The 27,051-nt window shown below is 41.5% G+C and overlaps 1 protein-coding gene across 2 annotated transcripts; it reads left to right on the forward strand.

Annotated features, from left to right (window-relative positions):
* Positions 1-1,599: 1,599 nt before the first annotated feature.
* Positions 1,600-5,230, forward strand: LOC104100481 (ethylene-responsive transcription factor RAP2-7-like). 2 transcript variants are annotated; one of them, XM_009607719.4, is made up of 10 exons: positions 1,601-2,345; positions 2,702-2,727; positions 2,854-2,884; positions 2,994-3,081; positions 3,186-3,331; positions 3,479-3,523; positions 3,618-3,718; positions 3,826-3,965; positions 4,076-4,186; positions 4,638-5,230. In XM_009607719.4, exons 1-10 carry the CDS (start codon positions 1,849-1,851, stop codon positions 4,875-4,877), a joined length of 1,425 nt encoding a protein of 474 aa, XP_009606014.1. In that variant the 5' UTR covers positions 1,601-1,848; the 3' UTR covers positions 4,878-5,230. The 2 variants fall into 2 exon arrangements, with proteins under 2 accessions (XP_018627724.1, XP_009606014.1); XM_018772208.3 differs by lacking the exon at positions 3,479-3,523 and having other exon boundaries at positions 1,600-2,345.
* The last annotated feature ends 21,821 nt before the right edge of the window (positions 5,231-27,051 follow it).

The following is a 27,051-nucleotide window of genomic DNA, read 5'->3' on the forward strand; positions in this document are numbered from 1 at the left end:
TATTTAATATTATTGTTATGCATCCTACCAAACGACCTATGATACAGTGAAATGTGAAAGATAGAAAAAGAGAAAGGAAAGGAAAAGAGAGAAATATAATCAACTTGTCTTTAGCTAAATTTAATCTGCGAGTAAAGAGCACGCGCCGCCGATAAGTAGATTTGAAGGCAAAACGAATCAGTAACAGCCCCCCTTCTTTTGGAAGTCACAGCTCACACATAACTTCCTCCGACACCCAACAAATTTTACATTTCTACCCACCCACCCCTCTCCCCCTACCCCTATCCCTACCCCCACCCCCCAATCACCCACACACCCGCTTCCGCAGAGGAAATAGAAATGAAAAAAGTCTGTTGTTGTTTTTTTCTGGCAGCGGTAATATGAAAAAGCACCAGCATCAACTAATCTAATTTTCAAAAAGAATATAAGTATTCAGAATAAAGGATAATAATTCTTGAAAATTTTGTCCCTATTTATTATATTTTATGTGACATTATTACTATTTTAAAAATTAAAAAAACTTTCTTCGAATACAATTATGTTACATACTTTTAAATATTATTAACTATATAAAATAACTCAAATATGTATACATATTATAAAACTTAACATATACATGTAATCTACACAATTATAGGCTGGTTTGGTAGAAATGTATTAGGCTAAATAATAAAATGTGTTAACTTTGGTACTATTAATTCCTTGTTTGGTAGTAGTATTTTTCTACCTATATATAACTATTACTTATTAGTTATACACCATATTGAGTACCATTCTTATACATAGCAAACCATGATATTAGCAGTATCACGATTTTTAAATACATGAATAAGTATGTATAAAGACATAATTGTCATTTCAAAACTTTTAATACATCAAACTGAATAGTCGATAAGAGATAATCACAACATAACTAATCTCAATACTATTATTATACACCCTAAACAACCCATAATAATGTTGATTTAATACTCCAAACTCTTTGTATTCATTTATAGCTTGTTTGGATGGTTGTTATGTATCTTTTCATAATGTATCGTATAATATTGTATTGTATCGTTTTGATGTATACAACATTTGGATAGATTATATCGTTTGCCGATGTTTCATGATATCGGACACCAACAATATGAAGAATAAACTTGTAACATTACTAAGAAAAAATAGGATACATAGTAGAATTATTATATAATAAAAGTAAGGTAAATAATAAAATATGATTATTTAAGTAATAAAGAAGGTCAAGACGAGAGAAAAAGTAAGGTAACGACGCCACCACACTAAATCCGTCATTTCACAAAAAAAGTACTTTTTGTTGTTATATAATAGCGGATTTAACGATACAATACAATAAAATTTAGGCAATAATCGAAACAAACATTGTATTTAAAGTAACAATATGATACGAGTTAATAACCTCCAAGCTGTTGGAAAAAGAAGTACTAGTAACAAAAACTCTAATGTGACTACTTAAATATATATAGTACACCTACTATTACTTTTAATTCTATTATATTATTTACTACTATTATATTACTACTAAGGAGTGTATATTTTTGGACGGAGGCAGTATAATACTCACACTCCCACGCACATAACGTTTCGCCATTGCCACTCTCTCCTAAAACTCTCTCTCTCTCTCTCTATACCCAATCGCCGGCCTCTGCCTCCATTTGATTCCCCCCCCCCCCCTACTTCTTCGCCGTCCCTCTCACTATAAATATCAATGTGTGTACACTGTTAACTAACTATTCACGTAATTGTATCACACATTCCTTCCTTCCCCATTGTTTTGATTCTTCTTCTTTTTTCTGTACTTTCTGCTAAACAAACTGTGGTACTTTCGAGATGTTTGACCTCAATCTCGGTTTCGAAGAATTTGCCATGGATGATGACACTGTTCATCTTTCATACGAAACGACGACGTCGGAGAAGCTGCAAGAACTTCAAATGGAGAATTCTGGAACATCGAATTCATCCATTGTGAATATTGAAACTTCCAGTACTGCCGGCGATGATGAGTTTTTTTCGTGTTCCGATGATCGTCGCCGTAATGATGGTTACGCATTTGATATTCTGAAAGGGAATGATTACGAGGAGAGTGAGTTTGTTACCAAGGAGTTGTTCCCGTTGACTGGCGGAGAGGCGGCGACGGAGTTGTTGTCGCGGCAGCAGTGGTTGGATCTCTCGGCTAATTACGGTGGTCCGGCGGAGCAGAGGATAGTTGTTATTCCGCAGCAGAGGCAACAAGTGAAGAAGAGTAGAAGAGGACCCAGGTCGAAGAGTTCTCAATACCGTGGTGTCACTTTCTATCGCCGCACTGGTCGATGGGAATCTCACATCTGGTCTGTTCTTCTTTCATTTTTTTTTGTGAATTTTTACTTTAACTTATAAGATACTTACAGATAAATATTTCCATTACATTAATTATTAATCTGATAATAATGGTAATTAACGGTTAAATTACACTGATATTTTGTAAAAAAAAAGATAACAAAGTTAAACTATCAATGTATATAACTCAAATCCTTTTGTTTCCAATTGCGTGTATGCAAAATTGCAAATAGGGTGCGTATAATGATAAGTTTACAGAGGGACTCATAATTATTCTATTGCGGTGTGCTGATGTAATGCGGATAAAATATGGAGTATGTAGTTAAAGCTAGAAATTTAACAAAGTTTCTATGATGGTATTATGCAGGGATTGCGGGAAACAGGTTTACTTGGGTAAGCAAATGTGTTTGTTATACAATACTGTTGTTGATTTATAGTTTTTTGTTACTCTGTTCTTGAGTTGTTTTAAACTGCAAGCTTCATTTGGACATTTTTGAACTTTTTAAATAAATGTTACAGGCGGCTTTGACACTGCACATGCTGCTGCTAGGTAAGTTAATGTTAGAATGAATTTTATTAGTGAAGTAATTTTTTGATTGTGTTTAAATGGAGAAATCGGATTGTTATTGTATTAAATTTAATTTCCCTGCTAATTTCAGGGCATATGATCGTGCTGCCATTAAATTTAGAGGACTTGATGCAGATATCAATTTCAATGTCGCTGATTATCACGATGATCTAAAGCAGGTCAGTTGGATAGCTAATTGTTGAACCACCTAAGTTTGAAATCCTTTTTCTCAATTAGGAAACTGATTTTGGTTCGTTTTAATTGTCTTGTGACTGGTATACAGATGTCGAATTTTACAAAGGAAGAGTTTGTGCACATACTTAGACGTCAGAGCACTGGTTTCTCTAGAGGAAGTTCGAAATACAGGGGGGTCACACTGCACAAATGTGGACGATGGGAAGCTCGGATGGGACAGTTTCTTGGAAAGAAGTGAGTTACCACTTATCTCACCATAGCTTAGGCATATCATATTATTAGTGATATAAATGTTTAAAAGCTTTCTTGGTCCCTTATCATATCAATATAGTGATTTTATAAACTAGAGGGAATATTGTCTCATTGTATATATGCCTGCAGGTATATCTATCTTGGACTGTTTGACAGTGAGATAGAAGCGGCAAGGTCCAATGATCATAACTTGACTCTCCCCTCCCTTTTACATTATGTTGCTTTCCCTTTCAACATTGAATAGACTTGGTCTTTTGCTCTTGCTCAGGGCGTATGACAAGGCTGCTATAAAATGCAGCGGAAGGGAGGCAGTCACCAATTTTGAGCTGAGCACGTATGAAGGGGAATTAAGTGCTGAGGATAATGGAGGTACTATTGTTTTAGGCGTTTCCACATATTTGAACTCCATTATGATAGTTGCGTCTTTACTCTTGTACCTAGCATGTTAAACGACCTATTTTTCCATCCTTATGTAGGTGCAAGCCATAATCTAGATCTGAACCTGGGAATAGCCTCCTCTTCACAAGCTGATGAACAGCATGGCAACACATGCCAAATGGGAAACACTGAATTCCTTCTTGCCTCAAATGGTTTGACTGAATATAGAGGAGCCATGGTAATTTTGACTCCATGATCTTCATTCTGATTCTTTTGAGTCATCTACTTATGAGATGTCTCACGAAGGAAGATTGGTAGTTACATTCATAGTTGAGCATCTTTTTGCAGCGCTCTCCTTCTACCACAATGGGAAGTAAACTGCCTCATGGCCGTCAACCGCTGACTGATCGCCCTCTGCTCTGGAATGGAGTGAACACCAGTGTCTTTCCCACATTTAAGGTACTCTTTGTCAAAATTGATTGAACCATTTCGAGTTATTCCACTTATTCGAGTGGTAACTGTAGCATTCACTGCCAGGTAGAAGTCCCAGTTACTTGATGCTTATTTTAGTATAATGTTCCTTAGATAACTAGATAGGAAGCTACTGGTATTTCTATGTAACCTCGTTTCTTTATCGGCTTGAACCGCATCATCTTCGTATAGTATTCATGACATTTAAAGAGTTTCACTAGCATATATGTAGCATATAATCAAAAGGGATAGATCAACTTCTGTCTTAGGTCTTAATATCCAGTTTTCTTATCTGATATTGATAGGAGTAGCTTTAAGAAAACACAAATTTGTTGTTGTCTTATGTAATTACTGTTCTTACTGGCTGAAAAATTTATACATTTTGTCAATTTGATTTTTGATTTAAGCATTGAACAAAATACTATTATGCTCCTTACAGGGAACAGCAATAGGGAAAGGTATGGAAGTTGATTCTTCACCAAATTGGACTCGGCAAGACCAACATCCTTATGGTGGGAGTCCTTCAATGCCACTCTTCTCTACTGCAGCATCATCAGGATTCGCTAATTCAACCTCAGCTGCTGCTCATCAGCACCACTTTTCTACTGGGCCATTACCTTATCATCATTCGCCATCACTTGCCAATATGAACTTTGCTCATTATTACTGCAGGAGTTGAAGTAGTTTGCTATTTGATTAAAAAAAACAACCACCCCATATCTTTTCTTCCTCTGCTCTGGGAAAGATGCTCGAAGGACAAAAAAAATGTGACGTAGAACTAATTGAATTCTAGTTTTCTTAGGAATGAGGCAGTGTGAAACTTGTTAAATTTGCTGTATAAAGTTTCAAAAAGCTACACATCTTTTAGCAGGACAGCATTTTTACATTGCTTTGACAATTCTTGACTATTATTGAGTATATTCCATTTGAGCTCCATGGTCAATCATGTTCTTTCATATTTTGCTAGCAAAACTTGTAACGGAGGCATTGATTCGGTACATAGTATTTGGAAAGATTAAAGAATTTGAATCCCCATTGTTTTGCTGAACCATTTGAGTGCGCACTCCCTACTGTTACAAAATGAGTCGAGTCTTTGGTGTATATTCCACCAAGCTACAAATTTGTTTGTGTTCAATTTGATGCTAAGTAGACTTGTGAATTTACCTTTACAATAATCCGTTGTCTTATGTTTGTCACAATCTTTATCTAAGTAGAAAAGAGTAGAGGGATAAATTCCTGCCCGTCAAAGATATCTTCGGTTTAAAAAGGAATATATTTTATGTTTGAAGCGGAGCCTTGGGACAACGATTTGGTTGTCTGTATGTGACTTATAAGTAATAGGTTGAGCCGTGAAATTCGTTACTGGCATTAGGATAGTATATTTATATCATACTTCATTGGTGGTACGACTCTTTTTCAAACCCTTTTAGAATGCATGATGTCTCACACACCGGATTACCATTCGCTTGTAGGCTTGCAAAGGCCAAACAATCAAAAATGAGTGGGGCATCAAAGATTGGATTGACTTTTTGGTATGCCACGTTGAATAGTGAAAGTTAGGTCCTGTTACTTAGGTTCTGACCAACAAGTACTAAAATAGCGCAATCCTTGGCTTTGCTTTTAAGAATCAGAGTACTAAACATATTAAAAATAGGTTTGTACGGATTTGTATACGTAAGGAACCAGGAAACCAACTTCAAAAGAAAATGCCAACCCCTACTTTTTGTACTCCCTTCCTGTTGGACTAATTATTTGCCTTACTTAAGTGTGACTCTTTGTCAACCTCAGGAGCCAGGATTAGGTGTTCAAGAATCAAGATCCTGACCTTTTTTATTGGTAAGATATTTTAGTATTTTCTATTCTACCTCATATTCAATATGATTTGTGAATAAAATAATAACAACAACAAAAAAAAAAAAAAAATTAAATATAATCCCATAAATAGAATTTGGGGAGGGTAGTGTGTAAGGAGGTTTTACCCCTATCTTATAGAAATAGAGGGATTGTTTCCGATAGAAGCTCGGTTCAAGGAGAATTTGAGAATAACTCATTTAATTTTTCGATGTGAATTTAGTTTTTATTAATTAAGTAAATATTTTAAAATAAATAATGGAAAAAGTATTAGATAGTAATAGCATCACTTATGCGGAACAAAAGCCAATAAGATATAAGTACTCAAACTTATCATATACTTCAACTTTGATTTATATGGCCCGCACCAAATACTATGCTTTGTCGTGCTTAAAATATTTGGAGGATTACTAGTTAGCTCTGGGCTTAAGTGATGTTCTGGTTAAGCTGCTAAAACCTAAAATTAAGCAACATAATTTTGAAAACTTAAACAAATCAATTCTTACTTAATTCGAACAGTCTTGCATCATTTGATACTGAAAGTAATCCATTTTACTTCTAGGTTTAAAACCCTTCTTTTTTATCACGATCCAAAATCCACTATTGGTTGTGATAACGCCTAACGCCGTCAAGCCAACGGCGATTGATCAATTTGATTACCCATTTTATTACTTTCGAAATCATGAATCTTAATAAGGAAAGAAATTTATACTTTAAATCCATGGGAACATGCAAAATTTGCAGTTTATAAGAGAAATGAATGGCGATAAAAATATACGGAACCATAAGCATCAACTAGTATATCTCAAAATCTGGTGTCACAAGTGCATAAACATTTTCTAAGGAGTACAAAAATAATACAATATTTGTCTAGAATATAAATGAGACAGGATAAAATAAATAGTACGATGGAGACTCTGTGGACTGCGATGCGTAGCCTGGTATGCAGCTCACATAAAGTTTCCTCAACAGCTGCGCCTATGCACCAAGATGATCACCAAATGAACCTGTCAGATCCTGCACATTTAGTGCAGAAGTGCAATATTAGTACGTAAATCAACGGGTACGCAGTAAGTATCTAGCCTAACCCCGGATAAGTAGTGATGAGGGGTCGACATCGACACTTACTAGTGGTCCAAAAAAATAATATAGTAAATCATAAGCAGATGTGAAGCACACAACAATAATGGGGTAATTTTGTAAGTTACCTAATCTTCCAAATATTCCTTTTAAAGTATGAATTCCTCATTCTTGTATTCTACCTCAACAACTCAGATGTATCAAGTACGAGTAACAAATGGATAAGAAGTACCATATAAAACACGGGGCATCAGTGGAAAGATAATCTCGTGAATGTTCGGACTGCCAGCTATATAACGCACGATTATGCCGAAGTCGTTCGGCCCGATCCAGAATAATATGTACACTGCCGAGGGTCGAGCGACACGAACCATAGATGCATCTATTATACTGCCGAGGCGTTCGGCCCGCTCCACAAGAAATGAAGGAAGTTACCGAATTACGAGACACGTGCTTACAATACTGTACATGAGCACAAAGTGAATATAATCTTTACCGTTTCTTAAATAGCTAGCCAACAACTCAAGGTGATAAGGCTCGGCCTAATATATATGCATGTATTTCTAAATCAAGTTCAATTATATTTTCAATTAATTAAGCCAGCAGAATGAATTCAAATATTTCAAGTAATGCATGGTAAAGTCCTAAGTCTACCCGGACATAAATATGCTTTAGCTATGTACGGACTCTCGTCACCTCGTGTATACGTATCACCCAAAACTATTAGCACATAACAATTACATCATCCAGGGGTAGTTTTTCCCTCACAAAGTTAGACAGGAGACTTACCTCGCTCCGAAGTTTCATAACCGGTTCCAAAGCCTCTCTAACATCTCAAACCGATGCCCGTCGATCCAAAACTAGTCAAATAATGTGCAAACCAATAAATATACACTCCAACATTATAATTACTTACTTCATAACACTTCCCAACTCAGCTCGAAAAGTCAATAAAGTCAACCCTCGGACCCACATGTCCGGATTCCGAAAATTTACAAAGATAAATATTATCCATCACATTACGAACTAGAATATATAATTTATTCCCCAATTCCATGTTCAATTTCGTGGATAAAAATCCAAAATACTAAATTTTAGGTTTCTTTCAAAATCCCCCAATTTCTACTAATTTTCATGTTAAAATTCCATATGTGTTCATGAAATATTAATCAAAAGTGATTTAGAAACACTTACCTCCAAGAGGTGGATGAAATAGCTCTCCAAAATCGCCCTAAAGTCTGCACCAAGAGAGAAAAATGAGATGAAATGAGCAAATCCCGCATTGGCTAGCATATATATTCTGCCCAGTCGATTTTTCGCATATGCGGAACTCCTTGCTCTTCTGCGGCTCCGCTTATGCGGAAGCTATCTTGCAGATGCATGCAAGCTTTCCGCTTCTGCAGACACTCAATCGCAGATGTGCATCCGCTTATGCGGAAACCACTCGCAACTGCGGACCCCCCAGCTCGAGCAGCCCCCGTACCTGCGCGCCCATGATCGTATCTGCGGCTCCGCAGGTGTTCTACAACACTCGCACTTGCGATCTTCCAGCCCCATACCACTTCCACTTCTGCGCTCCTCCGCCCGCATCTGCGAGCCCGCAGGTGCGGTAAATTTCTCGCACCTGCGAATCCAACCAACCTCAAACCCAACCGCTTATGAGACTCTTGGGCCGCTTCTGCGGTCTCGCACCTGCGGCCATAACCTCGCAGGTGCGATCACACCAGAAGCCTTAAGCTTCAGCCATTCCTTAAGTCCAAATCTCAATCCGATTCCAATCCGATTCGCACCCGAGGCCCCCGGGACCCTATCCAGCCATACCAACAAGTTCTAAAACACAACACATACTTAGTCTAAACCTCAAATCAAGCTAAACAACATCAAAGCTATGAATCGATGATCAAAACCTTTCTATAAACTTCAAACTTTTAAACTTCGACGAACGCGTCTGAGTCATACTTAAACATTCCGAAATAACACCAAACTTTACGCACAAGTCATAAATCACAATACGAACCTATTCCAAGACTCGGAACCTCAAATGAACATCGATATTACCCAAGTCCACTTCAAACTAAACTTAACAAAATTTTAAATATTCAAAATGCAGACTTTCCATAATAAGTGCTGAAGTGCTCTCAGACCACCCGATATTCAACCTGAACATTCGTTCAAGTCCAAAATTATCATACGAACCTATTGGAACCTTTAAATCCCGATTCCGAGGTCGTTTACCTCTTCCAACTTAAAGCTTCCGAATTTAGAATTTTCTTTCCAAATCAACTCTGCATTTACCGAAATTCAATTCCGACCACACGTACGAGTCATAATACCTTAAGTGAAGCTACTCGAGGCCTCAAACCGCCGAACGACATGCTAAAGTTTAAAATGACTGGTCGGATCGTTACATTCTCCCCCACTTAAACATACGTTCGTTTATCCTCGAACATATTGAGAAATGCTCCGGAGTTGCCCCATAATCTCTGTTCAACACCTTGTGCACCTACCCGTGCCACCACAACCCAATTGATGACATTAGCTCGAGCGAGACTGAAGATCCTGCCTTTTATTTAGTCAATAAGCCTTAGAACCAAATTCCAACCTCTGAATTTCTCTACAAGACCTAATTCTAACATATGAACACCATATCAATCACTACACATTGTACCAAAACACGATCATACACCTATGCTGAAGTCACACCATGCACCACATAAGTCGGTTGCCCATAACAACATCCTCCGACCACAATAGCTGGAATTTCATGAATCGGATGCCCGCAATACACCTCATGACGCATATAAGTCTTGTTCCAACTCTCGCACTACTGCCACGACGGAAGATTTGTGTAGAAACTAATAACCACTTACCGAATCAACAAATCATGGAGTCTCTCCTCCTGACAAGGACCATTACCTCATTCTGAACTGAATAACGATATTTGCTCTTTAATATACCCTACATAAGTCCGATTGCACTGATCTCAGGTCCAATAACCTCGTCTCACCCAGTACAAGTTGCTCAGGCAATAAGTAATTTCAAACACTGCCAAAAATCTTATATGACACCAATAATGCACCAACAAGCTACAAACTCGAATGTGATACATAAGAAAAAACGAACTCTGGAAAAGAATTACCCAGCCCGCGTAACGAATAAAACGGTCACATATGCTATGAACCCTTCTCAGAGAATGAGAAACAAAACGCACAAGAATAGATATAGGGAATCGTACTCAACATGTCATTGTTGCGGAGTGCAACCCGATCCAAAATGATACCGTTGGGCGTGCAACCCGATCCAAACAACATACCCATGGTTGCGTGCCACCCGATCCGAATAATGTACCCGTGGCAGCGTACCACTCGATCCACACATAACAATAATTAAGGAAATACCCATCAAGACAAAATGCTTATACCTACAAAATACCCGAATAACGACCACAAGCACGCCAAGTGCGAAAATACAACCCTAGGGAGCTCTGATACCAACTTGTCACGACCCAAATTTCCCCTCCATATGACGTCGTGACGGCACCTAGTCTCTACGACTAGGTAAGACTAACATTGCGGAATAATGAAATGAAAAAACATAAATTTAACAACTAGTTGTTCAAAAATACACAGTAATCCCAAAATCCGGAACATCATGAATCACAAACTACAGAAGGAAAGTCTAGTGTCTATATACACCAGAGTCTAACAAAAGAAAAATACAGAAGATAATGGACATGGGAAGGAGTAGAAGGGGGCTCTGAGGTCTGCGGACGCGGCAGATATACCTTGAAGTCTCCAAATCTGTCCCGGCTCACTGATAGTGTGGCTGATAAGGAGCACCTGGATCTGCACATGAAAAACATGTGCAGAGAGTAGCATGAGTATACCACAATCGGTACCCCGTAAGTGCCAAGCCTAACCTCGGTCGCGTAGTGACGAGGTCAGGTCAGGGCCCTACTAGTATATATATAATAAAAATAAGGTAAAATGAAATACCACATTAAAATAAAGACTGAAATTTAACAGGAATGAAATCATAGAAGACAACAGCTCAGTACACAGAGATAACAACAGGGGATCTCCCGAGATACCGTCTCGTAGTCCCAAACGTAAATGTGCAGGGGGATCTCCCGGAATACCGTTCCGTAGTCCCAAAGTAAATATGCAAAATAGGAGGATCTCCCGGAATACCGTTCCGTAGTCCCAAGTAAATAGGCAGTACATGGGAATTTACCGGAATACCGTTCCGTAGTCCCAAAGTAAATATGCAATACAGGGGGATCTCTCGAAATACCGTTCCGTAGTCCCAAAGTAAATATGCAGTACATGGGGATATCCCGGAATACTGTTCCGTAGTCCCAAAGTAAATATGCAGTATAGGGTATCTTCCGGAATACCGTTCCGTAGTCCCAAAGTAAATATGCAGTATAGGGGGATCTCCCGGAATACCTTTCCGTAGTCCCAAAGTAAATATGCAGCTAAACAATAGGATTCAATAGTTACGGCACGGAATTCTACAGTTCAACCTAAGTACCAGTTAAGGAAAGACAAGTAAATTCACTAAACATGTTGCACGTAGTTCAAGTAAACAGTTAGGGCAATTAGGCATGCTATTCTAATCTAGCAGGATACTACACATGCTGATGAAACTCAAATAAGAAAGAAATCAGGTTATTACTTAGTAGAAAAATTGGGTTTTTACGCAATTAGCCCGTGTACGTACTCGTCACCTCACGTACACAGCGCTCATATATCAAAAAAGGTACAAATCCTAAGGGAATTTCCCCACACAAGGTTAAGCAAGCCACTTACCTCGAACCAAGCTCAATTACTCGATCACAATGCCTTTCCCACGAATAACCGGCCACGAATGTTCCAAATCTAGCCAAAAGCAATTACATATAATAAATACAACTATAATAGACTCATCTAATTAATGAAATCAATACTTTAACAAAAATTCCAAAATTCGCCCTAAAAGGTCGACCCGAGCCCATATCTCGGAATCGGGTAAAAATCACAAAATACGAACACCCATTTACTCATGAGTTCACTCGTACCAAAATTAACCAAATCTGATGTCTAAATCCCAATCAAAACTCAAAAATTCGGTTAGGGAACTTTTCCCCCATTTTTCCAACTTTTCAACCCAAATCCGAAATTAAATGCAGGAAACAACTATAGATTAATGAAATACAACCAAAAATGAGTTAGGAATCGTTACCCCAAAGCTCTCTCTGAAAATCCCTCGAAAAATCACCAATTCCCGAGCTCCCAAGTCAAAAAATGAAGAAATGAATCAAACCCTCGATTTTTCCTCTTTTCTGCCCAGAAATCTCGCTTTTGCGAGCCTTCAACCGCACCTGCGGAAATTCCATCGCAGGTGCGAAATCACTTAAGGGGGACTGAGTCCGCATCTACGAACAAAGGTCGCTTCTGCGCGTCCGCTTCTGCGGATCTATGGCCGCACCTGCAGTCCCAGCTGGACAGGGTCAAAACCGCTTCTGCGGCGCCGCACTTGTGGCCCAATGTGTGCAGGTGCGATTACACTAGGTGCAACAGCTCCAGCAATTATATAAGTCCCAAACTCAATCCGTTAAGCACCCGAAACTCACCCGAGACCCCCGGGACCTCGACCAAACATACCAACCAATCCTAAAACACCATACGAACTTAGTCGAGCCCTCAAACCATATAAAATAATGCTAAATTCACAAATCATCCTCCGATTCAAACTTAAGAACTTGAAACTTCCAAATTCGTCAACCGATGCCGAAATCAACCAAACTACGTCCGATTGACTCTAAATTTTGCACACAAGTCATATTCAACATTACAGACCTACTCCAACTTCCGGAATCGGAATCCGACCCCGGTATCAAAAAGTCCACTATCGGTCAAAATCTCCAAAAATTCGACTTTCGCTATTTCAAGCCTAAATGAGCTACAGACCTCCAAAACACAATACAGACACGCCCCTAAATCCAAAATCACCCAACGGAGCTAACGAAAATTGACGAAACTCCATTTCAGAGTCATTTTCACACTGTTCCGACTACGGTCAAAATCCTAAGATTAAGCTTCCATTTTAGGGACTAGGTATCCCAAAACACACCAAAAAATAAAACGAAACCTCCCGGCAAGTCACAATGGCAAAAATAGATACGGGGAAAGCAGTTAATAGGGGATCAGGGTAATTACTCTCAAAACGACCGGCCGGGTCGTTACGTCCTCCCCCTCTTAAAACAATCGCTCGTCCTCGAACGAGCATAGAGACATACCTGAAATGGTGAAAGAGATGAGGATAACGGATGCGCATATCCTACTCGGTCTCCCAAGTCGCCTCATCGACCGGATGTCCTCTCTATTGAACCTTCACAGAAGAAATGTTCTTTGACCTTAACTTTCTGATCTGCCTGTCTAAAATAGCCACTGGCTCCTAAACATAAGATAGATCTTTGTCCAATTTGACTGAGCTAAAATCCAATACATGAGTCGGATCATCGTGATACTTCCGAAGCATAGAAACGTGGAATACCAGATGAATTCCTGCTAGGCTGGGAGGTAAGGCAAGGTCATAAGCAACTTCCCCAACTCGCCGCAACACCTCAAAGGGACCAATAAATCTTGGGCTCAGCTTGACCCTCTTTCCTAACCTCATAACACCCTTCATAGGCAAAACTTGGAGCAAGACCCGCTCTCCAATCATGAATGCAACATCGCAAACCTTTCGATCCGTATAACTCTTTTGTCCGGACTGAGCTGTGCGAAGTCTATCCTAAATCACCTTAGCCTTCTCTAAGGCAACCTGAACTAAGTCCGTACCCAATAATCTAGCCTCGCCCGACTCAAACCATCCCACTGGGGACCGACACCGCCTACCATACAGAGCCCCATACGGTGCCATCTGAATGCTGGATTGATAATTGTTAGGCAAACTCCGCAAGTATCTAAATAGTACGCTTGGACTGTCCATCCGTCTGAGGGTGAAATGGTGTGCTCAACTCAACCCGAGTACCCAACTCATGCTGTACAGCTCTCCAAACCCGTGATGTAAACTGCGTCCCCAGTCAGAGATAATAGATACAGGTACGCCATGAAGCCTGACGATATCACGGATGTAGATTCGAGCTAGCTGCTCGGAAGAATAGGTAGTCATCACAGGAATGAAATGAGTTGACTTGGTCAGCCTATCTACAACCACCCAAACTGCATCAAACTTTCGCTGAGTTCGCGGGGTCCAACAACGAAATCCATAGTGATCCGCTCCCATTTCCACTCCAGAATCTCTAACTTCTGAAGCAATCCACCTGGCCGCTGATGCTCATACTTTACCTGCTGGCAATTCAGGCACCGAGCTACATATTCTACTATGTCTTTCTTCATTCTCCTCCACCAATAATGTTGTCTCAAGTACTGATACATCTTTGCGGCACCCGGATGAATAGAGTACCGCAAACTGTGAGCCTCCTAGAGAATCAACTCATGCAAATCATCCACATTAGGCACACATAGCTTGCCCTGCATCCTCAATGCACCATCATCCCCAATAGTGACCTCCTTAGCATCACCGTGCTGGACCGTGTCCTTAAGGACAAGCACATAGGGGTCATCATACTGACGCTCCCTGATACGATTATAAAGAGAAGACCGAGAGACCACACAAGCCAATACTCGACTCGGCTCAGAAATATCCAGTCTCACAAATTGGCTGGCTAACTCCTGAACATCCAATGCTATAGGCCTCTATGTTGCTGGTAGATATGCTAAACTCCCCAAACTCTCTGCCCGACGACTCAAAGCATCGGCCGCCACATTGGCCTTCCTATGATGGTACAAAATTATGATGTCATAATCCTTAAGAAGCTCTAACCACCTCATCTGACGCAAATTAAGATCATTCTTCTTGAACAGATTCTATAAACTCCGGTGATCCGTATAGATCTCACAAGGGACACCGTACAAATAGTGCCTCCAAATCTTTAAGGCATGAACAATAGCTGCTAGCTCAAGGTCGTGGACAAGATAGTTCTTTTCATGCACCTTCAGCTGTCTAGACGCGTAGGCAATCACCTTACGGTCCTGCATCAACACCGCGCCGAGGCCAACTCGTGACGCATCACAATAAACTGTATAAGGCCCTGAACCTGAAGGCAATACCAATACTGGAGTTGTAGTCAAAGCTGTCTTGAGTTTCTAAAAGCTCTCCTCACACTCCTATATCCACCTGAACGGAGCACCCTTCTAGGTCAGCCTGGTCATAGGCACTGCAATAGATGAAAATCCCTCAACAAACCGACGGTAATACCTCACCAAACCAAGGAAACTCTGGATCTCTATAGCTGAGGACGGTCTGGGCCAACTCTGCACTGCTTCAATCTTCTTTGGATCCATATGGATCCCCTCACTCGATACTATATGACCCAAGAATGCCATTGAGTCTAGCCAAAACTCACACTTTAAAATTTTTGCATATAACTTCTTTTCTCTCAAGGTCTGAAGCGCAGTCCTCAGGTGCTGCTCATGATCCTCCTAGCTCCGGGAGTATACTAGAATGTCGTCAATAAACACAATGACGAATGAGTCGAGATAAGGCCGGAACACACTGTGCACCAAGTGCATAAAAGATGTTGGGGCATTGGTCAGCCCAAAAGACATCACAAGGAACTCGTAGTGACCATACCGAGTCCTGAAAGCAGTCTTCGGGATGTCTGGATCCCAAATCTTCAATTGATGATAGCCAGAATGTAAATCAATCTTGGAAAACACCCTGGCACCATGTAATTGATCAAATAAGTCATCAATACGAGGCAATGGATACATGTTCTTCACTATAACTTTGTTCAATTGGCGGTAATCAATACACATCCGCATAGAACCATCCTTCTTTTTCACAAATAAGACAGGAGCACCCCAATGTGACACACTGGGCCGAATGAAGCCCTTATCAAGCAATTCCTATAACTGCTCCTTCAACTCCTTTAACTCAGGAGAAGCCATGCGATATGGAGGAATAGTGATGGGCTGAGTGCCCAGCAACAAATCAATGCCAAAATCAATATCTCTGTCGGGAGGCATGCCCGGAAGATCAGCTGGAAATACATCTAGAAAATCCCTCACTACTGGGACTGACTTAACTGTAGGGGTATCAATACTGACATCTCTCACATAAGCTAGATACGTGTCACACCCCTTCTCAACCATTCATTGAGCTTTAAGAAAAGAAATAATTCTGCTGGGAGTATACTCTAAGATACCTCTCCACTCTAATCGCGGTAAACCTGGCATAGCCAGCGTCACGGTTTTAGCGTGACAATCAAGAATAGCATAATGGGGAGACAACCAGTCCATGCCCAAAATAATATTAAAGTCCACCATGCTGAGCAATAGTAAATCATCTTTGGTTTCAAAACCACTAAGAGCAATCAAACACGATCGATACACGTGGTCCACAACAAGAGAATCTCCCACATGAGTAGATACATAAATAGGGGAACTCAAAGAATCCCGAGATACGCCTAAATACATGGCAAAATAAGAGGACACATAAGAATATGTAGAGCCAGGGTCAAATAATACTGATACATCTCTATGACAGACTGGAACAATACCTGTAATGACAGAATCAGAAGCGACTGCCTCTGTACGAGCATGAAGGGCATAATATCTGGCCTGGTCTCCCCCTCTAGGGCGACCTCTACCTCCCCGACCTCCGCCTCGAGCTGGCTGAGCAGGTAGGGTGGTAGCTAGTGCTATAATCATAGCCTGAGGACCCGGTGGAGCACGTTGTGGCTGAGAAATCTGTGGAGGTGCACCCCTCCTAAATCTAGGGCAATCCCTCACCATATGGTAAATGTCGCCATACTCAAAACAAACTATGGGAGGGCGCGACTGCTGTGACTGGCTCAGGCCAGGTTTGCTGGAATGGCCGCTAGGAACACCCTGTGCAGGAGGAACACTAGATACGGGACGGTGAATAATAAGGCTCATGGGGCCTAGAAGGAGCTGAAACACCGCTGGCGGCTGGAAGAGCTGAATGAACGGGGTGGCTCACATAACCACTACCATGGCGAGCTATTGGGGAACGAGCACCAGAATAAGAACTAGTCTCTCGAGACATCTTGGCCTCCCTCTCCTCTCTATCCTGGGCAAGCATGCCCGCCAATCTCCTGATGATACTCATAACCTGCTGATAAGAAATATCCATTTCTAACTCCCTGGCCATACTAATCCGGATTCTGGGGTGGAGTCCCTCAATAAACCGTCGAACCCTCTTTCGAACTGTGGTAACCAAGGCAGTGCATGTCGGGCCAAATCACTTAAGCGAACTGCATACTCTGACACAATTATAGCACCCTGGCATAGATCAAACTTCGCACACCATGAGTCCCTGAGGTCTGAGGGACATACCCTCTCAAAAACATGTCCGAGAACTGAGTCCATATAAGTGAAACTGCCTCATCCGGACTACCCCAACTCATAAGCACGCCACCACTGATAGGCTGCTCCTCTAAGCTGGAATGTAGTAAAAGAAACCCCGCTCGTCTCTGCTATGCCCATAGTACGGAGAATACGATGACACTCCTCCAAAAAACCCTGAGCATCATCTGTAGCCAATCCGTTGAAGGTAGGTGGGTGGTAGTTCTTGTACCTCTCAAGTCTGAGTTGCTCCACCTCAGAAGCTGTTGCCCTAACCTCAGGCTGAGCTGGAGCTACCGACTGCATTGGTACAATCTCTAGAACCTGGTCGACCTAAACCCGCTGCTCTGGAGTACCGGCGACGGGAATCTGTGCTCCTCCCCCGACCTGAGATGTGGCAGGAGCAAGTGAGATCAATCCAGCCTGAGCTAAGGTGCTGAACATGCTCAGAAACTGGGCTAGAGTCTCCTGGAGGGCTGGTGTAGAAAAAAGGTACCTCAGGTGTCTGCCCTCCAGCTGAAGCTACTGGGGGCTCCTCTGTAGAAGCTCGTGCGGGTGCCCTGGCTGCACCACGTGGACGTTCTCAGTCTCTAGCTCGACCCCGGCCTCTCGCGGCCCTAGCAGGGGGCGTGGGTGCCTGGTCATCAGATCCGCTTGTACGTGTCATCACCATCTGTGAGAGAATAAAATATAGCAGTTCAGAATTTTTGAATCAACAATTTTTGCACGACAAGGAATCAAAGTAGTGAAATTTTCCTAACAGTTCCATAGCCTCCCGAAGATAAGTACAGACGTCTCCATACCAATCCGCAAGACTCTAATAAACTGGCTTGTGACACACGACACCTATGAACCTAGAGATCTGATACAAACTTGTCACGACCCAAATTTTCCCTCCATATGACATCGTGATGGCACCTAGTCTCTACGACTAGGTAAGACTAACATTGCAGAATAATGAAATGAAAACATAAATTTAACAACTAGTTGTTCAAAAATACACGCTAATCCCAAAATCTGGAACATCGTGAATCACAAACTACAAAAGGAAAGTCTAGTGTATCTATACATCAGAGTCTAACAAAAGAAAAATACAGAAGATAATGGACATGGAAAAGAGTAGAAGGGGACTCCGAGGTCTGCGAACGCGGCAGATATACCTTGAAGTCTCCAAAGCTGTCCTGGCTCACTGATAGTGCGGCTGATAAAGAGTACCTGGATCTGCACACGAAAAACATGTCCAGAGAGTAGCATGAGTACACCACAATCGGTACCCAGTAAGTGCCAAGCCTAACCTCGGTTGGGTAGTAACGAGGTCAGGTCAGGGCCCTACTAGTATATATATAATAAAAATAAGGTAAAATAAAATACTGCAGTAAAATAAAGACTGAAATTAAACAGGAATGAAATCATAGAAGACAACAGCTCAGTACATAGAGATAACAACAGGGGATCTCCTCAGATACCGTCTCGTAGTCCAAAACGTAAATATGCAGGGGGATCTCCCGGAATACCGTTTCGTAGCCCCAAAGTAAATATGCAAGACAGGGGGATCTCCCAGAATACCGTTCTGTAGTCCCAAGTAAATATGCAATACATGGGGATCTCCCGAAATAACGTTCCGTAGTGCCAAAGTAAATATGTAGTACAGGGGGATCTCCCAGAATACCATTTCGTAGTCCCAAAGTAAATATTCATCCCAAAGTAAATATGCAGTACATGGGGATCTCCCGGAATACCGTTCCGTAGGCCCCAAGTAAATATGCAGTACAGGAGAATCTCACGGAATACCGTTCCATAGTCCCAAAGTAAATATGCAGCTAAACAATAGGATTCAATAGTTACGGCACGAAATTCTACAGTTCAACCTAAGTACTAGTTAAGGAAAGACAAGTAAATTCACTAAACATGTTGCACGTCGTTCAAGTAAAAATTTAGGGTAAGTAGGCATGCTGTTCTAATCTAGCAGGATACTACATGCTGATGAAACTCAAATAAGAAAGAAATCAGGTTATTACTTAGTAGAAAAATCAGGTTTTTACACAATTAGCCCGTGTACGTACTCGTCACCTCACGTACACGACGCTCATATATCAAAAACAGTACAAATCCTAAGGAGATTTCCCCCACACAAGGTTAGTCAAGCCACTTACCTCGAACCAAGCTCAATCAATCGGTCACAATGTCTTTCCCATGAATATTCGGCTCTGAATGGCTCAAATCTAGCCAAAAGAAATTATATATCATAAATACAACCATAATAGACTCATCTAATTAGTGAAATCAATACTTTAACAAAAATTCCAAAATTCACCCTAAATAATCGACTCGGGCCCACATCTCGGAATCGGGTAAAAGTCATAAAATACGAACACCCATTCACTCACGAGTTCACTCGTACCAAAATTAACCAAATCCGATGTCTAAATCCCAATCAAAACTCAAAAATTTGATTAGGGAACTTTTCCCCCATTTTCCCAACTTTTCAATCCAAATCCGAAATTAAATGCAGGAAACAACTATAGATTAATGAAATACAACCAAAACTGAATAAGGAATCGTTACCCTAAAGCTCTATCTGAAAATCCCTCAAAAAATCGCCAATTCCCGAGCTCCCAAGTCCAAAAATGAAGAAATGAATCAAACCATCGATTTTTCCTCTTTTCTGCCCAGAAATCTCGCTTTTGCGAGCCTTCAACCGCACCTGTGGAAATTCCATCGCAGGTGCGAAATAACTTAAGGAGGACTGAGTCTGCATCTATGAACAAGGGCCGTTTCTGCGAACCCGCATCTGCGCTCCACTTCCGCTTCTGCGGATCTATGGCCGCACCTGTGGTATCAGCTAGATAGGGTCAAAACCGCTTCTGCGGCTCCATGGCTGCTTCTGTGGCGCCGCACTTGTGGCCCAAAGTACGCAGGTGCGATTACACCAGGTGCAGCAGCTCCACCAATTGCATAAGTCCCAAATTCAATTCGTTAAGCACCCGAAACTCACCCGAGGCACCCAGGACCTCGACCAAACATACCAACCAATCCAAAAACACCATACGAACTTAGTCGAGCCCTCAAACCATATCAAATAACGCTAAAATCACAAATCATCCTCCGATTCAAACTTAAGAGCTTGAAACTTCCAAATTTGACAACCAATGTCGAAATCAACCAAACCACGTCCGATTGACCCCAAATTTTGCACACAAGTCATATTCAACATTAAGGACCTACTCCAACTTCCTGAATCAGAATCCGACCCCGGTATCAAAAAGTCCACTACCGGTCAAAATCTCTAAAAAATTGACTTTCGCCATTTCAAGCCTAAATGAGCTACAGACCTCCAAAACATAATCCGGACACGCCCCTAGGTCCAAAATCACCCAACGGAGCTAACAGAACCGAAGAAACTCCATTCCGGAGTCGTCTTCACATAGTTTCGACTACAGTCAAAATCCTAAGACTTAAACTTCCGTTTTAGGGACTAAGTGTCCCAAAACACTCCAAAAACCAAAACTAAACCTCCCGGCAAGTCACAATAGCAGAAATAGATACGGGAAAAGCAGTTAATAGGGGATCATGGCTATTACTCTCAAAATGACCGGCCAGGTCATTACAGCCATACGCTACAAAACCCAAGCACAACTAAGGTGCAATAAATGACCTACATCTTGAGAGTTATTCTGCTCATATAATACCACAAGCTACACGGGACCACAACACATGTGCGAATAATCAAGTTGTCTCACAACCCACATGGCACAATAGAGTATTACATGGAATAGTTGATGATGGGGTTAACATCCAACGCCCGAAGACTCCTCCATAAGAAATGTTATGCCAAACGAACACATTCGACCTGATGTAGAGCACACATTCACATCAGACCCACCAACGGAACCCAAGCCAATTCCGATCATCCCATACTAGGCCAACAATATTTCAAGGATCCATAATGGCCCTATTCATGAAACACATAAGCAGTCATCCCAATCCGGAACAAACTCTCACAGTTCACAACCAAAGGAATAGAGCGCCTTCCAGGCATAAACTCTCATATTAACGATAGTACCATAATCTCCATGCTTGGTTTCAATCTTTAATAATCAAGTGACTAATATTTCACACTTATACAATTTTCTCGTGGGATACGCTCCCACGACCTTCCGCACCAGGTAGCAAAGTCTACACCTCCACATCATTAACCGTACTAATTCTGTAAAGCCAACCAAGAGTCCGCAAATCAATACACAAAGCCTCTTATATATGACATCGTTCTCAGGTGACACTAAAGAAAATGCCAGCTTACTCTAAACATCTGAATTCTTTCTTGCTCATCCGAGCTCGTGACATTCTTTTCAACATTGAACCGCAACCTTGATCCTTAACTTCCAATTCCCATGTCGCTCACTGCACCTATCGCGCCGCTACGTGAGAGTATAAGAATTCATCATAACCCCTGAACTAGTAGTAGAATAAACACTTCATTGGCTAGAATCCCTATCACTCAACTTATTTCAGAAGAACCATTGCAACACGTAACGGAATTCCCATAACCGCCAAAAATACAAACCTCTAGTCGTGGTCTAAACCGTCATAACTCTTACGGGATCCATTTACACATAACAAGGCCATTATAATCAAATACCTCCCAAATCAATCAAATTATGGTGGTTGTCAAGCCCACACGTACAACCACCAACCACATGTATAACTTAACGCGCCGAAGGAACTGATCATTGTCACAATCATGCTGATTCAAACCATTACTAACCGACCCAACTTCCTCCAATTTACTCTTGACCTGCCTTAGAAATAATAATAGGTCCATTCAAAAACATAACGAAACTCGATCAATACTCATCCCAATTGACTCAAATCACGAGATCACATTGTCTCAATACCCACTGTAAAAACTCGATCCTTAACCACACAACGGACCCAAAATCCCTAGACACCGCGCCTACATCCTTGAACCCATTAGAACCACTATTGGGAGTCACACACTCTGACCTGGTCCCGAGAATAATCAAACTCCAATGCTATGTTAGCACATGAACACTCCTAAAGAAGCAACCGGATGAATTCTTTTCCTTGCACATCACATCCACAAGAAGCATAAACTTTGAGTCTTCCCAAAACCTGCACATGAATCGATAAGGCGAAATATAGCACACATTCTTCAAGTTCTTTGCTCGAATTACCCCTGATGTTTTCTTTTCTTAGTCATAACTAATAATGCACCGATAACGAGAAACCATAAAAGCAGATAACTATGTTATCCAATCGTTGGCGGTGGGCTCCCCCACTTAGCTTTAAGCTACAATCACAAAAATCTAGAGCCTACAAAGATTTCTCCTTCTCAATTACCATGATCTCGCACCGTTAAACCGCTACATTTCTCGTAATCTCTTGTTAAACTTCTCATGAACATTTCAAATTATCAGCCACGATCGCATATTTGACCTTCTGTCGGGTAGTAATTAGAACTCCTCGTAGGAACTTTATCAAAATCACGCAACCGCTAACTTACTCACAGGAGATAGCTCACCCGTGGAATTCCATACCGACATCTTCCAACAACGCTGCACTGGCTACAACTGCCACGAAATCAGTAAACCCTCCTGAGCCCATGCTCGCCCACTAGCTATAAAAATCTGTTCATCCCCCATTGATATCAACTGAAAGTCTGACAATACATTTCCAAACTCGAAGTCACGTCGTATCCCATAACGGAAATCAAGCTTTTACACCCCTCTTCATTCCAAGCAAACTTATTTCTATCATATCCAACCTTCCTCAACACAATAACCGACATCCTAAATAGAATCCGTGGATCTAGTCACTGTCCACCACGATTCCCATATCACTCTAAACTTTTCTCAAGGCAAGTGGCTATCCTACCACAGAACTTTTATGCTACTTTGCCACTCCCACTTCGGTTAAACCGTCTTCTTTAAGAAACTTCTCGACCTCTGCTTTATATGATTAACCTGCTAGCAATTCAACCACCGCGAGACACCTCCCACCATGTCCTTCCTCATCTTTCGTTTCCCAAATGCTACCTCAAATCAAAATCCTTCTCTATAGCACCTGAACTAATAAATTGCTACCGACTCTAAGCCTCATCAAAGATCATTTCCCTCGAGTCATCAACATTAGAAGCACTGATTTGATTCTGAAGCCAACATACACCACCATATCTGATAACCACTTCTTAGGCACCGTTCTACAATACCCTGCCCCGAAGGCAAATCAAAGGAGGCCCTAACACCGATAGGCCTTATTGCATTCCAACAAGGACGATGACACCACACCACAAATGAGAATTCTACCACACTCAGAAATATCAAGTCTCGTTAATCCATCAACGAGAGCTCGAACATCAATAGTCAAATTGCCTTTCCTCCGCTGGAATTAAATGTTGAACCTCTAAACCATGCACTGAAAAATCCTCCTTTCGAGTCATTCACTGCCTCGACACATGAACAAACACCCTACCATTATATCAACAATGTGCGATATAACGCATGAATATCATAATAATCTGTGCATAGCCCCAAAACCATAGGAAATACAAGTACTGGGCTGAAACGACAGAATACCCTTCCGCAAAGCGATGATAACAGCCTGCCCGAATACGCAGAGAAACATCCTGCACCATGACTGCAGTACCACTACAACTCCTCGGTGCCCAATTGGTAACAAGCGCTCCACACCGTGTAAGATTTAGTAGGTAGGAAATGAAAGCATAAGCTTTAATGGAATCAAATCGCACGATGAGGAATCAAGAAGGGAAGTGCTCCTAACAGCCCTGTAGCTTCTAGTAAATAAGTACAGACGTCTCCGTACCGATCCGCTAGACTATACTAGACTCGCTCATGACTCGTGATACCTAAGTGAACCTAGGGTTATGATACCAAGCTGTCACGACCCAAATTCCACTATAGGTTGTGATGTCGCCTAACGCCGCCGTCAGGCAAGCCAACGATAATTGATCAACTTAATTACTCATTTTTATTACTTGAAATCATAACTCCCATTAATTAAATAGTATAAAATGAAGATTCCAGGGTAAAATAATAATAATTACGTGAGCTACCATACTAAACATCAAGTAGGAATCCCAAAAATCCGGTGTCACCAGTGTATTAGCATCAACTAGGAAATATAATAAAATACAACTTCTGTCTGGAATACAAATTAGACAGGAGAATATAAATAATGCTGAAGGAGACTCTATATGCTGCGGATCATAATATAGAATGCAACTCACCGCAAAGTCCCTGCAATAGCTGCACCTCTGCGAATGGCCCGGTCCATAAGAGTGTTTTATAGAAATGCCGCGGCGAACGGCCTGATCCCATCATAATGTGTGCACTGCCGAGGGTCAAATGGAACGAACCATAGATGCATCTATTATACTGCTGAGGCGAACGACCTGCTCCCATAAGAGTATGGGACATAATCCTGCCGAGGCGAACATACCTATACCATTAGAATAAGAAGCTTTAACGGATCCCTAACCCCACTCACGATTAAACGTGTGAGTTATGAATTTTAAGGAAAACCTTGCGATGAATAGGAATAATGCGGAAGAAATTGATAAGGGAAACACAATCACCCAAACTGCATCAAACTTTCTCTGAGTCCGTGGGAGCCCAACAACGAAATCCATAGTGATCCGCTCCCATTTCCACTCTGGAATCTCTGAAGCAATCCACCTGGTCGTTGATGCTCATATTTCACCTGCTGACCATTTAGGCAACAAGCTATATATTCCACCATGTCCTTCTTCATCCGCCTCCACCAATAGTGCTGCCTAAAATCCTGATACATCTTCGCGGCACCTGGGTGAATGGAATACCGTGAACGGTGAGCCTCCTGGAGGATCAACTCACACAAACCATCTACATTAGGCACACATATCTTGCCCTGCATTTGTAATACATCGTAATCTCCAATAGTGACTTCCTTTGCATCACCGTGTTGAACCGTGTCCTTAAGGACAAGTAGATGGGGGTCATCATACTGACGCTCTCTGATACGATCATAAAGATAAGACTGAGAAACCATACAAGTCAAAGCTCAGCTCAACTCGAAAACATCCAATCTAACAAACTGGTTAGCCAAGCCCTGAACATCCAAGCCTAAAGGCCTCTCTACTACTGGTAAATATGCTAAACTGCCCAAAATCTCTGCCTTGTGACTCAAAGCAGCGGGCACCACATTGGCATTCCCGGGATGATAGAGAATGGTGATGTCATAATCCTTAAGCAACTCCAACAATCTCCGTTGTCACAAGTTAAGATCCTTCTGTTTAAACAGATGTTGTAGACTCCGGTGATTGGTGAAAACCTCACAAGGAACACCATACAAATAGTGCCGCCAGATCTTCAGGGCATGAACAATAGCTGCTAACTCAAGGTCGAGGACGAGATAGTTTTTCTCATATACCTTTAGCTTCCTAGACGCGTAGGTAATCACCCTACTGTCCTACATCATCACTGCACTGAGACCAATGTGTGACGCATCACAATACACCGTATAGGACCCCGATCTAGTAGGCAATACCAACACTGGGGTTGTAGTCAAAGCAGTCTTGAGCTTTTGAAAGATCTCATCACAATCCTCGGTCCACCTAAATGGAGCACCCTTCTGGGTCAATCTGGTCATAGGTGATGCAATAGACGAGAAACCTTCTACAAATCGACGACAATACCCCGCCAAGCCAAGAAAACTCCGGATCTCCATAGCTGAGGATGGTCTGGGCCAACTCTGCGCTGCTTCAATCTTCTTCGGGTCTACCTTGATCCCCTCACTCGATACCACATGACCCAAAAATGCCACTGAATCTAGCTAAAATTCATACTTCAAAATTTTTGCATACAACTTCTTTTCTTTCAAGGTCTAAAGCACAGTCCTCAGGTGCTGCTCGTGATCTTCCCGACTCCGGGAGTAAATCAGAATGTTGTCAATAAACACAATGACGAAAGAGTTAAGATAGGGCTGGAATACGCTGTTCATCAAGTGCATGACTGTTGTTGGGGCATTAGTCAGCCCAAAAGACATCACAAGGAACTCGTAATGACCATACCGAGTCCTGAAAGTAGTCTTCAGGATATCTGGCTCCCGAATGTTCAATTGATGATAGCCTAAACGCAAGTCAATCTTATATAACACTCTGGCACCCTGAAGCTAATCAAATAGATCATAAATAGATGGAAATGGATACATATTCTTCACTATAACCTTTTTCAACTGGCGATAATCGATACACATTTGCATAGAACCATCCTTCTTCACAAACAAGACAGGAGCACCCTAGGGCGACACATTGGATGAATGAATCCCTTATCGAGCAACTCTTGCAACTGTTCCTTTAATTCTTTCAACTATGTTGGGGTCATCCGATAAGGTGGAATAGAAATGGGCTAAGTGCCCGGTAACAAATCAATGCCAAAGTCAATATCCCTGTCGGGCGGCATGCCCGGAAGATCCGTCGGGAATATA

Source organism: Nicotiana tomentosiformis, chromosome 7 (genome assembly GCF_000390325.3).
Source record: "Nicotiana tomentosiformis chromosome 7, ASM39032v3, whole genome shotgun sequence".
NCBI lineage: Eukaryota > Viridiplantae > Streptophyta > Magnoliopsida > Solanales > Solanaceae > Nicotiana > Nicotiana tomentosiformis.

What these genes read in the sequence shown, in the direction of transcription:
- LOC104100481 (XM_009607719.4), top strand. Translation starts at nt 1,849, where the DNA reads ATGTTTGACCTCAATCTCGGTTTCGAAGAATTTGCCATGGATGATGAC. An exon ending in GGACAGTTTCTTGGAAAGAA is followed by an intron (nt 3,332 to 3,478) that starts GTGAGTTACCAC and finishes ATATGCCTGCAG; the next exon opens with GTATATCTATCTTGGACTGT. An exon ending in AGTGAGATAGAAGCGGCAAG is followed by an intron (nt 3,524 to 3,617) that starts GTCCAATGATCA and finishes GCTCTTGCTCAG; the next exon opens with GGCGTATGACAAGGCTGCTA.